This window comes from Sinohyriopsis cumingii, chromosome 15, assembly GCF_028554795.1.
Source record: "Sinohyriopsis cumingii isolate HCF-2022 chromosome 15, ASM2855479v2, whole genome shotgun sequence".
In the NCBI taxonomy this organism is placed as follows: Eukaryota; Metazoa; Mollusca; class Bivalvia; order Unionida; family Unionidae; genus Sinohyriopsis; species Sinohyriopsis cumingii.
Genome location: NC_142975.1, coordinates 20694579 through 20710766, shown reverse-complemented (window position 1 = coordinate 20710766; position 16188 = coordinate 20694579). Strand labels below are relative to the sequence as shown.

Genomic DNA, 16188 nt, shown 5'->3' with positions numbered 1-16188 from the left:
AAATATTAGAGTCTTTAAGAAGAGATATCATGAGTGTGTATGTGCTTTTAATAGATAATGGAATTTAGTATTTTAATACTAAACATGTTATATGAACAATAATTATTGCTACCTTCATATAATGTGCATTGTTATTCTCTCCTTAACTCATTCAGCCCCAGACCCGTTATCAGTATCACTGCTGCTATGCCCCAGCAGCGCTAAGCTGTGTCTAGCTGCGTGTGCCCCAGAGTTTTTACCCGTTTGAAAAATTTTGTAAACATCGTGCACATGCATTCACTCTTACCTTAATTTCTCTGCTTATATCCAATTAAAATCCAAGAAAGTTTCACAATTTATTGCAAATGAATTTGTCTACACAGTGATGTATTTTTTTTCCCTATTTGTCCAAGTCTTTCACGACTTATTTATACAGAATTTACAAAATTATGTGCAACGTTTATCTGCAAGAACTCGATCATCATCGCTGTCAGCATCCTCATCTTCGGACGATTCAATCTCAGAAACTTCTATGTCCGAATCGAAATCTCACAAAATATCCAACTGCCGAACATATCTTTCCTCAGCTTGCACAGTATTTTCAAGATCAAACCCGAGAAACTCCTCATTTTTGCTCTCATCAAAAATCACTCTTACGTCTGCCATCATTTACGATTTTTCATGACCAGAACACGTGTAGTTAAATCGCTTTCAAAACAGGAGCCCTTAGTTTCTGAACAATTCAAATTTCCGCAAATGAAAGTAAAATCATTTCTGATTGGTTTAATAGTTGTTAGTTCTTGGAATAAACCCATTTCTAACCAATCAGAGACGTTGAATCTAACACACATTCATCACGCTTGGAGACGGGATCGGCCATTGAATGCAGTAAAAAAATCACGACTACAGGCGGGATCGGCCATTGAATGCAGAAACCGGATCACGCCTACAGACGGGATCGGGGCTTAAAGGGTTAAGAGGGCCTCAAGGGAGAATAGTCCTTGACTAATGAGTCACTATAGCTGCCAGCCCTCGTGAATTTGGCGTGAATTTCACTACTTTTTCTGTGATTCACGGATTCACGCTGAAAGCCAAAAGTTCACAAATTCTCCAAGTCTGAATTATTCTAAATCTTTAATAAAATAACCGATTTCCTGTTAAGCGCTAGTTGTGATATTGTCAGTTGCCAAAACGGTCCGGGACTGCTGGTCACAATATTAGAACTACAGCCGATTAGTATAGTTGGCCCGGTAGCAAGCATTTTAGCCTATTTTAATCTGTATGTATAAGAGTAGTTTTACAAATGCTTTTGAGAGAAACTGGGGCCTAACCAGAATTTTGCTCTCTGCATGCATCACCAACACTAATTGAGTTACCATTCGGACTCGCATGTAAGATCTTGAAAATGTCTTCACCACCAAGGAAAAAGAAATGTATTGCTCAAAAAGTGAAGTTTAATTTGGTATATATCAAAAATTGGCCGTGCATTTTGCCATTAAACATTGATATACATCATGCTTTTTGCACACAGTGTGCCACAAATATTAGTATTGGGCATGGTGGCAGAGACGATGTGAGGAAGCACATCAGTTGCAAAAAACACAAAGTTGGGAAAATTAAGAATTTGCAGATTTCAGTTCTGGAATATTTTAAGCCATCAGCGGAAGACCTGCAAGCTACCAGCGCTGAAGCATTATTTGTGAGTTTTCTTGTTGAACACAATCTACCTTTATCAGCTGTAGACCGTGCTAAACATTTGTTGCGACAAATGTTCCCGGACTAGAAAATCGCTTCCAAATTTTCCTGTCGAAGAACCAAAAGTGCTGCAACTCCTGTGCATTCCTCACAGCAACAGTGACAGCAAAAGAGTATTTTCTCTAGTGAGGAGAAGTTAGACAGATTTTAGGACCTTCTTCATTGCAGAAAAATTGTCAGCAATTTTAGTCACCAAAATCAACCAGCAGGCAAGAAGTCTGAACTGTTTAGAAAACAAATTTATGATCAAGCAGTTGGGGAAGTTCAAGTCTGCGACAGTATCATGTCTTGATAAATAACCACAAGAACAAATGAAGTTTATGAATACCATAATAAATAGAAATGCAGATATATTTCTGCATATATATAGTGTTTTTGTTTTATATTGCGATATTGATATAGTGTAGTATTGACGGTCAGAGTGGATGGAGTTATTGTCATAGTATTTTTCACTAATTCATGTCCAAATTCACTACTTTTTATCCCTATTTTCACTAATTGTGATCCTGGAATGTTAGCAGCTACGAGTCACTCTCATAAAGCATTATTATTATTATTGTTGTTGTACATTAGGTGTACCATCAGCAGACCAAACATTTTTTTCACTTTGTGTTTGGTACAATGCATTTAGCCATTTTCTCTTTATCACTTACATCATTTACTTCCAAGCATGGTAATGATTATCTCCTCACATTATGTTTTTTGTGAAAACTTGATTCCATGAGTTTTTAGGACAATATATTTGAGCCTGATTCAAGGAATTTTTCTTTCTCACTATAGATTTTGATGATGGACAGTGTTCTTGCTTTTACTCAATTTTATTGACAATGTAAGTTGGTAGAAAAATCATTAAACTGGTCAAATTTTCCTGGACTTCAGCTTTTATCCGTAGTGCTGGCCACTAGTCAAAGTTCCAGGTTTGTTTGTTTGATGGCTGCCTACAAATATAATAGGTAGTTCCTTGAGTTTTCCCTGTGTTAACTCATTAACCCCTGGAGGTTTTTGTCCTTTTTGCCTGAAATGCAAGTAGGATTCTGACTATGGACGAATTTTGGGTGGAAAAAATTTGGGTCCAAAAAATCAGATTTTTCCCTTTGTATTTTGTAGTGCAACTAGAAAGTCCAGAATATTTGGTATCATTGTAGAGCTAGATCTGTGTACCTTTCTATAATACCACCCACTTTAGTGTGTCATGCATAACGTTGATGCTACAGAGCTTGGTAGTAGGCTACTACCTCCTGATGTGTAAATGCAGCACCAGAGGTTAATAAATTAAAAACTGTTGCTTCTGCATCCAAACCGTCAAGAGTATTGTTATGGTCCTCTCTACATCTGTTGAGTTGCCATGTAGTGCTCGCAATTTCCTTTCGTCCTATCTTTTCCAGTTATGACATATCACATTAGTTACAAATTTTGTTTCCACTGAACAGCTTTTGAAGGATGAGTGGATTGAAATGGCTTTACATTAATGGTATTTTGTGGGTTTAACAATAATGCCATTTTTCAGTACAGGGGCCCTGAGTGGCCGAGTGGTCTAAAGTGCTCTCCGTTACGGATCACTGCCATCTCATCTCTCTCTGCATGGGTTTGAGTCTCGGATTCAGCCAATGTGGGTATGTGAGAAAGCTTGCTAGTAGCTTCTCGTGGGTTGGTGGTTCTTTCCGGGGTTTTCTGGGGTTCTTCCTCCACCATTAACTCATTCGGCCCTGATTCCGTCTGTAGGCGTGATCCGAATTCTGCATTCAGTGGCTGATCCGTCTCCAGGCGTGATGAATGTGTGTTAGATACAACGTCTCTGATTGGTTAGAAATGGTTTTTTCCAAGAACTAAACAACTATTAAACCAATCAGAAATGATTTTACTTTCATTTGTGGAAATTTGAATTGTTCAGAAGCCAAGGGCTAAAGTTTGAGAGCGGTTTAACTACACGTGTTCTGTTCATGAAAAATCGTAAATGATGGCAGACGGAAGAGTGATTTTTGATGAGAGCAAAAATGTGAAGTTTCTCGGGTTTGATCTTGAAAATATTGAGCAAACTGAGGAAAGATATGTTCAGCAGTTGGATATTTTGTGAGATTTAGATTTGGACTTAGAAGTTTCTGAGATGATGATGATGGAGTTCTTGTGGATAAACGTTGCACATAATTTTGTAAATACTGTATAAATAAATTGTGAAAGACTTCGACAAATAGGGAAAAAATTATGTCAATGTGTCGACAAATTCATTTGAAATAAATGGTGAAAATTTCGTGGATTTTGTTTGGATATAAGAAGAGAAATTAAGGTAAGAGTGAATGCATGTGCACGATGTTTTCAAACAGGTAAAAACTATGGGGCACAAGCAGCTAGACACAGCTTTGTGCTTCTGAGGCATAGCAGCAGAGATACTGAAAACAGTGCTGGGGCCGAATGAGCTAATACTGGCCGCCATGTATAGCCTATTGTGTGCTGAAAAATGGCATTAAACCCTACAACAACTACACCAACAGCATCATTTTTCAGTACATAATAGGCTATATATACGTTGGCCAGTATATTCAGTGGAAGAAGAACCTAAGAAGACCGTGCAAAGAATGAGTAGCCTACAGGAACTACTGGCATGTTTTCTCACAAACTCATGTTGGCCGAGCCATGACTTGAACCCACATGGACAAAGGTGAGATGTGAGTGATCTGTTCAGATGAGCACCATAGACCACATAGTCACCTGGGACCCCTAAGAAGACCTAGGCAAGATCAGGTTTGATTTTAATGAAGCTATGGCCCAATCTGAGTTGGAAATTAACCATACAGTAGTATAATATTGGCATGGGCATCTGATGCTTTCCAGATACATATCTAGTTTAAATTGCTTGAACATGCTTTACAGCTGGTGCAAAATAGTGCAAGGTTAGGGAATTGTATGCTTCCAAGGTAATTGCAAAACAATCCTTATTCCCTTGGTTTTGTCTGCTGTCAATTTTGTTACCTTTTCATGCACGTGCACACACTGAATATCAATGTATCCATATGTTAACACATTAACCCCTAGCAACGAATTAACGTGGCAGGAGGTAGTAGCCTACAGCCGACCTCTGTAGCGTCATGGTCATGCATGATACACTAAAGGGGGTGGTATTAAAGAAAGGTAGACAGATGTAGCTCTACAACGATACTGAATAATCTGGAATTTCTAGTTGCACTACAAAATACAGAGGGAAAAACCTCATTTTTTGGACTTGATTTTTTCTACCCAAAATTTGCCCGTGGTCGGAATCCAATTTTGTGTCTGGATTTTAGTCTTTTTGGTCTCAGATCTAAGCCAAACCAGTATGAACTGCAAACAGATAGATGAACCTTTGCAAAAAGTAGGATAAGATGGCCATTTGGAATAAAGAGTGGTCTCAATACAAAAATAATGGCTCCGTTTAGCAAAAAAAAATTACAATTTTTTGCCCTTCTGCTCATGATTGAGCCAAATGTGACTGGGTGGGACATCATTTTGATGGAATGAAATCAAAGGATTGAATAGAAAGCGCAGAAGGCCTATGATACCTGTCTAAGTCTTTGTCCCTTTTTTAAAAAGTTCTGAAGGGATTATCATTGTAGCTTCTTTCAAACTGATTTTAAGATTTTATTTGAAATTAGTCAAAAGAAAAAGATTCAGGATTTTTTCCCCAGTTGAATACAATACTTTCATCCATGAGACATTTGTATTAAAGAACATTGTATGACATTATTGATATAATGCAATTCACCTTAAATGCTTATTTTTCATTTGAAAGATTTTAAAAAAATTGGAATTTAAAAATTTAAGATATCAAGTTTTACAGGTAAATGGTCAGCATAGTTGACAATCTGAGCAGTTGACTGCATGTAAGCAGCGTCATAGAGCAATATTGACCAGGTAACTTCATGCAAGAACTACAGCAAATGTGATATTTTTTAACACAAAAATTGAAGGCAGTCTAAAATTTATATATGTACAAGTCCCTGACAAACATGTATTAACCTTTTTCAGTCATTATTTATTATTGAAAGATAATACTGTTAGTTTCTTCATCTGAAATGTTGTAAAGAGAAATTTGCCAACAGATTTGTAGCTAAGAATGTGAGTTTTGATGTCAACTTGATATAATTCCTTCTATTTCAGAATGCCACAGAGAGTAAGAAGGTGCTGCTGGTTCTTTCTCTTTCTGGATTGAAGGTCTGCAGCAAATCAGGAGAGGTAAATGTATGGTGATCTGATTTTGTGACAAAATACAGTCTTTATTCATTTTTTCATGTTGTAATCATTGGAATTCTTTTGATACAGACCTTTCTTTCATAAGCATATCTTGAGTTGGCATACTATTTTATGTAATTGTCCTTTTGATCTGAATTTGTCCTTATCTAGAATCAGCAAAAATCTTGCTAATATTGCAAAAGTCTCTATTCCCACTCAGTTATTACAACCCCTAAAAGTCTCTATTCCCACTCAGTTATTACAACCCCTGAAATTCTCTATTCCCACTCAGTTATTACAACCCCATAAAGTCTCTATCCATAAAGTCTCTGTTCCCACTCAGTTATTACAACCCCATAAAGTCTCTATTCCCACTCAGTTATTACAACCCTTAAAAGTCTATATTCCCACTCAGTTATTACAACCCCTAAAAGTCTCAATTCCCACTCAGTTATTACAACCCCTAAAAGTCTCTATTCCCACTGAGTTATTAAAACCCCTAAAAGACTATATTCCCACTCAATTATTAAAACCCCTAAAAGTCTCTATTCCCACTCGGTTATTACAACCTCTAAAGTCTCTATTCCCACTCAGTTATTAAAGCCCCTAGAAGTCTCTTTTCCCACTCAGTTACTACAAACCCTGAAAAGAATATTTCATTGTTGCAATTTCAAAAGTCTTCAGCTGATCTTGATTTTGAGAGTAGATTCAATGAAATCAGTTGCTCCTGTTGTGGCCATATGTTCCTGCATACAGAGTTTGAAAGCTGGAGACAGTACTGGCTCGTGTAATGCCAGACAGCACCTTTTTTTGAGCTAGTTGCTTGATAAATCCTTTGTTCTTACACAGAAATAAATGAATGTGGTACTAAAATCAAAGAATGACATTGAAACCTCTCCAAAACCAAATTTCATCACATTTCATTTACAGACTGAAATCATTGCATAAATTCAAACTGACAATCATTACATAGTCCATGATTTACTCATAAAATGACAAAAAAGTCTGTACTGTAGACTACATAGACATATTGGTATAAAGTGCAAAAGCTGCCTTGCACTTACTCAATTCCAGATGGAAGATTTTGATGTAGTGACTTTAAATCTTGGTCTAAATTATTTTGTTACAACTTTTTTGATTCTTGGACCTGTCATTGAATTTAATGCCAATTGAGAACAAAATAAGATTTTATAAAATGATTGTAGTTATAAATGCAGAACACAGGACACCTGCAGATATCTTCACAGACCTGCTAACTCTTAAGATTTTGCCACAAGTCTTACGGAAATGACCCTTAAAATACAGATGTGGAGTAAAAGCACAAAGTATGGAAAAATTATTTTTGGTAAAATGCAAATACTGGCCTGTCTGTGTTTGATTTGGATCCTGCTTTAATATTAGATTCAGTAGAGTTGGTTAGGGAACCAGACCAACTTTACAGGAGACTTGCATTCGCTTTAAACTACACATATTTTGTGATGTAAAATGTCAGCATGAGCAAGCTTTTGCTTGGTAGAATTTTCTTTAAAAAATGGCATCGAACAAATGATACATTTCAGGACAAAAGGGATGTCATAATCAATACTACAACAGTAGTGTAATCCCTAGTACGAGTTTTCTTTGACCTTTCCCACCCCATGTTAGATATTTTAACATTAATGTTGGAGTGTTAGGTCAGAGCCAGTTGCCTATCAGGAAATTGGAATTCATTGACACTGCATGTGGTAGCCACTTATTAGCAGGCCTGTGCAGACTTAAATGACCTTACATCGAGCCATAGCTGCATGAAATCAATAGGAAGATGATTTATTTTCTCAGAAATTGCAAATATAACATTTGTTTCATCTTTAATTGGTGACAGATGAGACAAAACTATAACATTGATGAAATTTGACCTAGTACTGGCCATTTGCATGACTAGTCATGTGACCAACAAATATTGCAATCTATTGTACATGTCTGTGACATCAGAGGCTCTTTAGTCACATGATATCAACAATAAACCCCATTCCAATGTTATTGTGTAAACAAATTCAAAAATATTAAATGAATGTCACAATGTTTATAGAATGAATTAAAGCATACTTAATTCTCATGTTTATTTTGAGAATAATGACCAGAAACCTGTCATAGCAACCTGGAGAAAACCATATTCATTGAGCAGAGAGCACATGCAGTAGTCACGTAATTCCAACAAAAACATTGCTGACATGTGCTTAATGCTTTATGAATCTGGCTTTCACCAGGCAGTGGTGAATTTCGTCTTTTCAATAGCCAGTTTGCTCTGACCCCACACCCCAATATAAATAAATGTCAAAATATCTGATATGGGGTGGGAAGGGTCAGATGAAAATTGGGCAACTTAATTCAATTCCATCCAGCCACCAGTTTAGTCCACAAAGAATTAACAACTTTTGGTTCAAAGTTCATATATAAAGTATATAGTTTAGGTGTTTAAATACATCGTATAGATCGTGTCATTTTAGTGGCATGGTTCAAGTGAAAGCCTTCAACTTCAGCATACCTTACAGATCATGTGACATACAGTCATGCATAAATAGAAAATGGCAAAATCCAAACTAAGCTGGTCCCTCAGTAAATGATGTGTTATTAATTCATTTGAACAAAAATAAAAGCATGGATTAATATAAATGGAGCAGGAGGGAAAAAAAAGGGGGGGGGGGTTTATTAATTTTATTGCTTCGTGCACCAACAATTAGTCATGCACTATGGCACCAGAAGGAGAATCCACTTATCTCTTTGAGGCTTGATGCATTGATTTGACAGCAACTACACATGATGAGACCGACGTCTAGGCTTTCTCACTTGTTTAGCTGCAGCAGCACTCCACTACCATGTTTCACTAATTTGACAACCATGGGGACTCTGCCCTAACTGCAGCTTGTTCTTTTTTAACAGATTAGAAAGAGCAGGATTATACCACACGTACATGTATATACCATTATGACACCTGAATCAGACCGCTTGGTGGCTTAGTAGTTGGATCATCTACATCTAATGCAGGAGGTCATGGGTTTGTCATACCAAAGACATAAAAATGGTATTAACAGCTACCTCGCTAGGTGCTCAGCTTTAAGAGGTTACTGTTATGACTGGTTGGCCTGGTGTCAGGATAATGTAACTGGGTGGGACATCATGTTACATGTTTGCAACATGATACCCCAGTGCTAGACATCACTATAAACTGCCACACTGCAGACATAATGATATGACTGAAAAATTGTTAAAGCTATGTTAAAAATCCCAACGACACACACACACCTCCTGAATCCATCAAAGAGATAAGCTGACTCTTCAATCACTGATCAGTGTCAGCATTTATATGAGGTTACAATTGCATGAAAAGAATAGACTGGCTTATGACTTTGATGTTGAGACAGATAGCTTTCAAGAATTAAAAACATTTTACAGTCTTTTGATAAACAACTACTGACATACTCATTCTTCCAGTACAGGGACAGATTTTACTGGTAAAAACCTGCATATACCAGTGTAATGGATTTTCTGTAAGTGACAAGTCAATTATGTAAAAAAAATACTGAAGGAGAAAATTTTGCTACTGTACAAAGAACATACTGTGAAATCTAGGTACTCTTAGGATATTCTATGACTGAAATTAAGGCTGACTTGGGTAAAGTGTGTGGGTGTATATATAATTTTGAAGTGGTTGTTAGCTGTTCTGGTCATACACCTGAAGAGCATATATTGTTTGCTGTCTGTCCACTAGTATAAATTAGCTATTGCTACTCCTCCTAAACTGTTTGCAGGATTGCAATGAAACTTGTCACACATTCATTCCATGGTTTATTGGGCCTAAGATCAAAATGGTGCTGCTCACACATCCAGTATCCACAACAGCCATCTTGAAAATCTTGTAGCTACTCGTCCTGAATGGATGGTCATATCAACACTGGGTTTTCACTAAGAGACTCCTTGTGATATCTAGTTGGCCCTAAATGAAAATGGTGCCAGTTTGATGTCCTCCATGGCAGTCAGGCTTAGAATCTTGTTCTTGCTACTCCTACATGGATGATCATATCAACATGGTTTTTCACTTAAACACTTCTTATGTTGTCTAATAGATGCTTCCCGATGAGGTCACTAGCAGACGATATTCTGCCCATTTTACCTAGATGATGGGTAACCTGGCAGTTTCTCCTATAGCTTATTACCAAAATTTACCATTTTTAACAAGGCACACTGAAGCAAGGTCAACTTATAAATCACAAATATAGATACTAACAGAAAGCCTGATTTGCGTTCTGTTTATGTATGTAATTTTCGTAAAAGTATCAATAGATTCAATGAAGTTATTTCAACTTCCAAACACCCTATAAAGTCAACGGTCAATCTGCCAAATAACCACAAATATGGCGGCTGATGATGTCATTCGGGAACTATCTATTGGACCTATTTAAAAAAGGGTGCTGAATTGAAGTCTATTATGGCTGCCAAACCCACTCATCCCAACAGATTTCTGCAAGTATAAACTTTCAAGATGAAAAGAAGCAATTTCAGTACTGAACACTATAAAACCAGCTGATTGGTCAGTTTCTATTGATCTTCAGGATGCATACCTTCACGTCCCAGTTTTTCCAATGCACAAAAATTATTTCCAGTTCTTGGTTGGACAGGAAGCATTTCATTTCTGAGTCATGCTGTTTGGTCGAGCCTCAGCACCCAGGATCTTTACTAGAGTCATGGGAGTAATAGCTTCTCATTGGTCATTGGTCACAGGAAGACAGTCTCCTTCACATAAAGTATGTTCTGTGCCCTAAATGGGTGCATAGAACACGTCAAGGGCATTGCATCTTAATCTCCTCAGTCAATGCTTCATTGGTTGCCTGCCTCAGATACTCATGCTCCATCTCTCTGCATGGAAGTCTTGAACCTATTTCTTTGAGAATATCAAGATGGGATTATACATAAGATTTTATCACATTCCATGGAAGAATTGGGATCCACTGTCTGCTAATGCATTCCTTTCCTTCTGATTGATTGCACATGATTAGGATGTCACCACATGGGTCATCCAGATTGCACTTCTGTGGACTCAAATATTGTGGTTCTACAATTTACTTAATGATCTGTTGATCAACACACCATGGGTATTGCCTCCATGGGACAATCTTTCACAACACAGAGAGGTACCATAGGAAACATGTTAATCCTTGCAGGTCCTCTCTTGCTGCATTAGCAGATTTCCTTTTTAGGAGATATTTTGTTCAACCTCTACAATGAAAGATTATCTGGCTGCCCTTCAACAATTAAATTTTCCAAAGGTCAATCTTCTGGTTCATATCCTCACTTATCGGATCTTGTAAAGTATTTTGAGATACAGAGACAAGTGCCTCACTCGTTGACATCAGTTTGGAATCTTTCATGTGTTTTGTGGGCATTAACAAATAACACCTTAGAGTGAGGCATCTTTTGAAATTCTTCAGCTAAAAATCAGTTTTCATCTGGCCATTGTGTTACTTCAGAGAAGCAAGCTACTTGTTTTATCAATTGAGGAAAGAGATGTTCCCTATTTTCCCATGCCAGAAACCAATTTCCATCAGTATTTCCTTCCCCAATTGAAATCCCCAGTCTGAGTCAAGTCTGTGCTTGGGATGATCACGATAGACTACTTTGCCAAGTTAGGGCATTTGGATCCTAGAGAGCTTCTGCTACAAGGAGAAGGAAGGATATGAAAATATATTTTTCTCACCTGAACAGGTTCAGCTGATATTTGAGCATTCACTATCTCTTAATGGATGTCACTGACTATCAAGAGAGCTTATGCATCTCTCACAAAACTAGACTTACTGTTCATGAAGATCAAGCCCATGAGGTCAAGGCTATTGCTACTTTCTGGGCATATTTCAACCATCCATTTTTAGATGATATTATGAAGGATGTGTTCTGGTGCTCACACATACCCTTTTCTTTCACCTTTGTTCATTAGCAAACTATTTCCAGGCCATTTTCTGTCTGGGTTCATTTGTCACTACATAATCTGCAACCCAGATAAATGCTACATATAACTGCTGTTGACTGCTTGGACTAGAAGGTGAGTAATTTTTCCACATTCTGATCTGCTCAATCCATCAGCCACCCTCCTCACCGACAAAGTCAGCTTAATAATTGTGACAGGTTAGTTATTGCGGACATAAAAATAATGTTTTTTGGGGTAGTAAAACTGATTTAATTAAGTAATTCTTACTGGTGACAATTGGATGCCTTCTCACCCTGTGCTGATATCCTTCATTAGTCACATGTCCTGAAAAGAGCAAGGATGCTTTATAGAGCATGGGTTCATGACATAGACTGGGTCAGTGCACATGTTCTAAGAAATGTACAGAATGGGGAGTTGGTGTGTCTAGCATGGACGAGGTCTTTTCCATTTAGATAGGTAAAAGCTTAATAATAGTGACATGTAAGTATCACATAATTAAAATTCCCCCAATCTATATATTTCTACTCCTAAAAGATATTCATGAAACTTAACATCAGAAGGATGCCATTTGGTTATCAAAAATAACTGCAACAGTGGCCATTTTGATATTTGTACTCCTGAATGGATGCTGTGAAAATACTTCTTATGGTGGCTGATTGGTCTTAAGTGAAAATGTTGCCAGTCTGACTTTTAATATGTGTACCACAGTAGATAATTTAAAATTTTTGTCATTGGTGTAGAATATCAAAGATGGTTCTCACTAGATAAAAGGAAGAAATGGTCTTATCTTGAATTCCTCGAAATGTTTTTTGCCTTGAAGAGCATCATTCCCTTTGAACAACATTTGTTTTTACTATAAATTCATTTCCATCATGCTTACAATTACAATTCCTTTAGCTTATTTCTGTTCTAAAAGAAAAGCTTTTTCCCCATTTCAGAAAGAAAAAATCACTGTTGATACCCACCTCATTTAATGGTGTTGTTTTTTTAGAAAATGTCTTTTACTTGCAGTAAATTTAGAAACTTAAAAAATGTTGTATTCAGAATAATTCATGTGTTCAGTTGCTTTGTTCTTTCAGAGTGTGTATATGGCCCATGCCATGAAAAGAATTTCGTATGCTGCATGTGACCCTGAATTTTGCCAGTTTGCTTTTTTGTCTCGTGAACCAAAAGGTCACATTGATCTTCAGTTTTGCCATGCCTTTGTCACCAGTACACCAGAACAGGTAAGAGAGAAAATTTAAGACAAAATATATAAAAATATGTCATCGTTGGTTAGGGTGATTAGAAAATAACTTGACCATTTATTGTGAATTTCGTATACCTCTCTTAGATAAGGTGCATATTTATCCTTGATTCCATCTATTTGTCCTTCTGTCCAGTATGCCATCTCTTTAGGATTCCTTGTCCTGTGCTTAATGAATTCCCAAGACGCTTTGTAAATAAGTAGTCCCCCTCTTATAAGGCCACCCCTATTGCAGCAGGAAAGTGGCCTTATAATGAGGGTGGCCTTTCTAGAGGGTGATGACAAATGCAAATAGTAAATACATATGAAGAAAGTCACAAGTACATTTAATTCTAAAACATTTAATATTTTCATTAAAATATCACATGCATGTTGTGAAATAAATGTAAAACACACTGTTTCATCATTTTCAAAAGAATTATATGAACAGCCATTGGTATAGTTTTAAAAATATAATTATGTTACATCATCTGTCACTTTGTTGGTAACAGTTTAAAAAACAAGCCAGTCTTTTGTTCCAATCTTCGACAACTTCATTATTAATGTCAGCTGATTCTCCACGAAGGACAGAACACTTAATATTGTGTTGCACTTGAAATCTGTGCACCCATCCGTTACTTGAGGTAAAGTTCAATTGAATTTACAAAATTGTTGCTTTTTCTTGTCATTCAAATCATTATACAAACATCTCCTGGTTCAAACAATCTTCCTTTCTCCATCCATTTCACCTTCCCACTTATGCAGAATTGTTTCCTTATCTTTCACGATATTGTTTATCTGAGTCTTTCCGACATTAGTTTTCTGCAAGGATCCTCGACCCCCCCCTTCTGTCAGTTGAATTACTTTCATTTTCTCTTCTAAACTGAGAATTTTTCATTTCCTCTATGACATGTTGATCTTTTTGCAGTAAGTTATTCATGTTGCCAACTACAATACTGATAAAACAATTTTTTATGCATCTAAACAAATTGCCGTGTTTTTAAAGGAAGTGATCTTGACACATGACTCGTTAGTCGCAGTCTGGTACCCTATTGTTTTTATACATTTCTTTACACTAAGTGAGAGAAGCCAAAATGGCTTCGATATGTACCATTAACATCACGCAGATTTGACCTCGCGGCCATTAGGATTTGTAATTTTGACAATTATTGTCAGTAGTAATAGCCACTAATTATCAATGTGAACAAGCTCAACATCTTACTAAGGGAAGCCATAAAGGCTATTAAACAATTTTCCTGCTGACTTGTGTATGTACATCGATACTGCCACTTCTCAGCTGTTTCTACTGTTCAGTAATTGTAATCTTAACGATTATCAGAGTGACTAAACCGGTCATATTATGATAACAAAGCAGTATGTCTAATTGGATTACATGTACTTGCCCTTTTGTATGGATTAAAATTTGAGTCTTTCTTGGCTTTATGAAATAAATGTGGCTTCTCATGAGGCGTAAATGATATTTTATTAACCTTAGTGGTACATGTACATTAGTCAACACTTCTTTCAGTAATGAAAACCTGACATTGGGAAACAGAAATCGGATTACTCAACACACGTTATGAATAAAATATTGGTTCTGGATACATATTAAATTAAAATGCGGCCGCTTGTGAGGGGTAAATTTTATATTATTGCACTAATATGCTGGCCACTGGTCACATTAGCCGGGTGGCCTTTCGTGAGGGGCACTTTTCAACACAAACTCGTCGGTGCCAACGGATTCTGGCCGTTGGTCAGGGGTTCCGTTCAAGAGGGGGACTACTGTAGTATGGTCATCTTCTCAAGATGGTTATAGTCCTTGCAAACACAAAACAGATTGTGTTGAATTTGCCACCCCTACCATAGCATGTTGAATAAAGTAGGTAAATAAAATGTTTATTTGATAAGACAATGAAAGAAACTAACCATGCACTGTTATTATTTTTTTTATTTTTTTGTTCTTCATAAGTAGTTTGTCAGCAAAAGAAATGTATCCACTATCCAAAATCATTTGGATTGTGTATTTCTTATGTTGAGTAAAACCACTGGCATAGTTTTGTTGACATGTATAAATGAATCATGTTTGGTTCTCTTCAAGGGTTTCAGCATGTTGTCAAACTGAAAATTGGATCCAGCAAAATCACAAACAAGAAAGAGAAATAACAATTATTTCATGTCATGGCATCAGCAGTTCATGCATGTACAGTGTATGGAGGAAAATAACCCAAAGTATACTATATGCATGATAACAATTTAACAAAATTTGCCAAAAATATAAATTACCAATATTAAATACATTTGCTGTGAGTGCATATTAGTTTCATTTTGATTACATGAGTTACAAAAGTGTTCTTAAAGACAATTAATGATGTGTTTGCTATTGTACTCTGCAGACATCAGTGACTGTTTGTATTAGTTATGTTAACAAGGTGGCAAACAGTAAAAGCTTTGGTGGTGAATAAACATGTGCCATCTATCTGCTGTTGCACCATTTTCCAATGTGCATAGTTGTTAGTGTGTCATGAAATATTTGTAAACATGTTTGGGTTTGAAGAATTACTTAAACTTTCAAATGGTGATGCTTTATTCACATCAAATTCTTCGGGCAGTTTTGGTCTCAATTTATTCACCATGATGTCATTGAAATTATGTGGCCTTCAGTAACATTTAAATCTACCTTTTTTATACTCTGAATCAGTATCATCTGAACTTAGAGAATCAGATAAATTCTCTTTGTTGATTACATCAGTATTGGAGCTTAGGTCTGACTTGCTGAGCCCTTTAAAGTTGTAAATGTCATGATCCAAATTCAACAACCTGCTAGATTAAATCTGCTGTGTTGTCTGCATCTAATATTTGCAATGTCTTGTTTTAATATTTTAAAAAACAAAATTGAACAAATCAAAAGGAGGAACCCGTGTATACATGTGTTCAAAGATAAGTAATTCCAAAATTTATGGAATTATTGAGATTATCAAATACGGTGGACTGCATCACATTTGTTGCTTGAAAACATAGACTTGCCCATGCAAATATGGTGAATGTATTACTAAAGATATTCCTTGTT

General features: G+C 36.5%; 1 protein-coding gene across 2 annotated transcripts in view; it reads left to right on the top strand.

Annotated features, from left to right (window-relative positions):
• The window catches only part of LOC149781387 (uncharacterized), a 251765-nt gene that overhangs the window by 73692 nt on the left and 161885 nt on the right, over window positions 1–16188 (top strand). Inside the window, exons 3-4 of one of the 2 annotated variants that reach the window (XM_089935479.1) lie at window positions 5866–5940; window positions 12976–13122. The exons of the other annotated variant lie outside the window; for it this stretch is intronic. Coding sequence (XP_089791605.1) covers window positions 5866–5940; window positions 12976–13122 — 222 coding nt within the window. The remainder of the gene's footprint in view (window positions 1–5865; window positions 5941–12975; window positions 13123–16188) is intronic. 2 annotated transcript variants of the gene reach the window in all.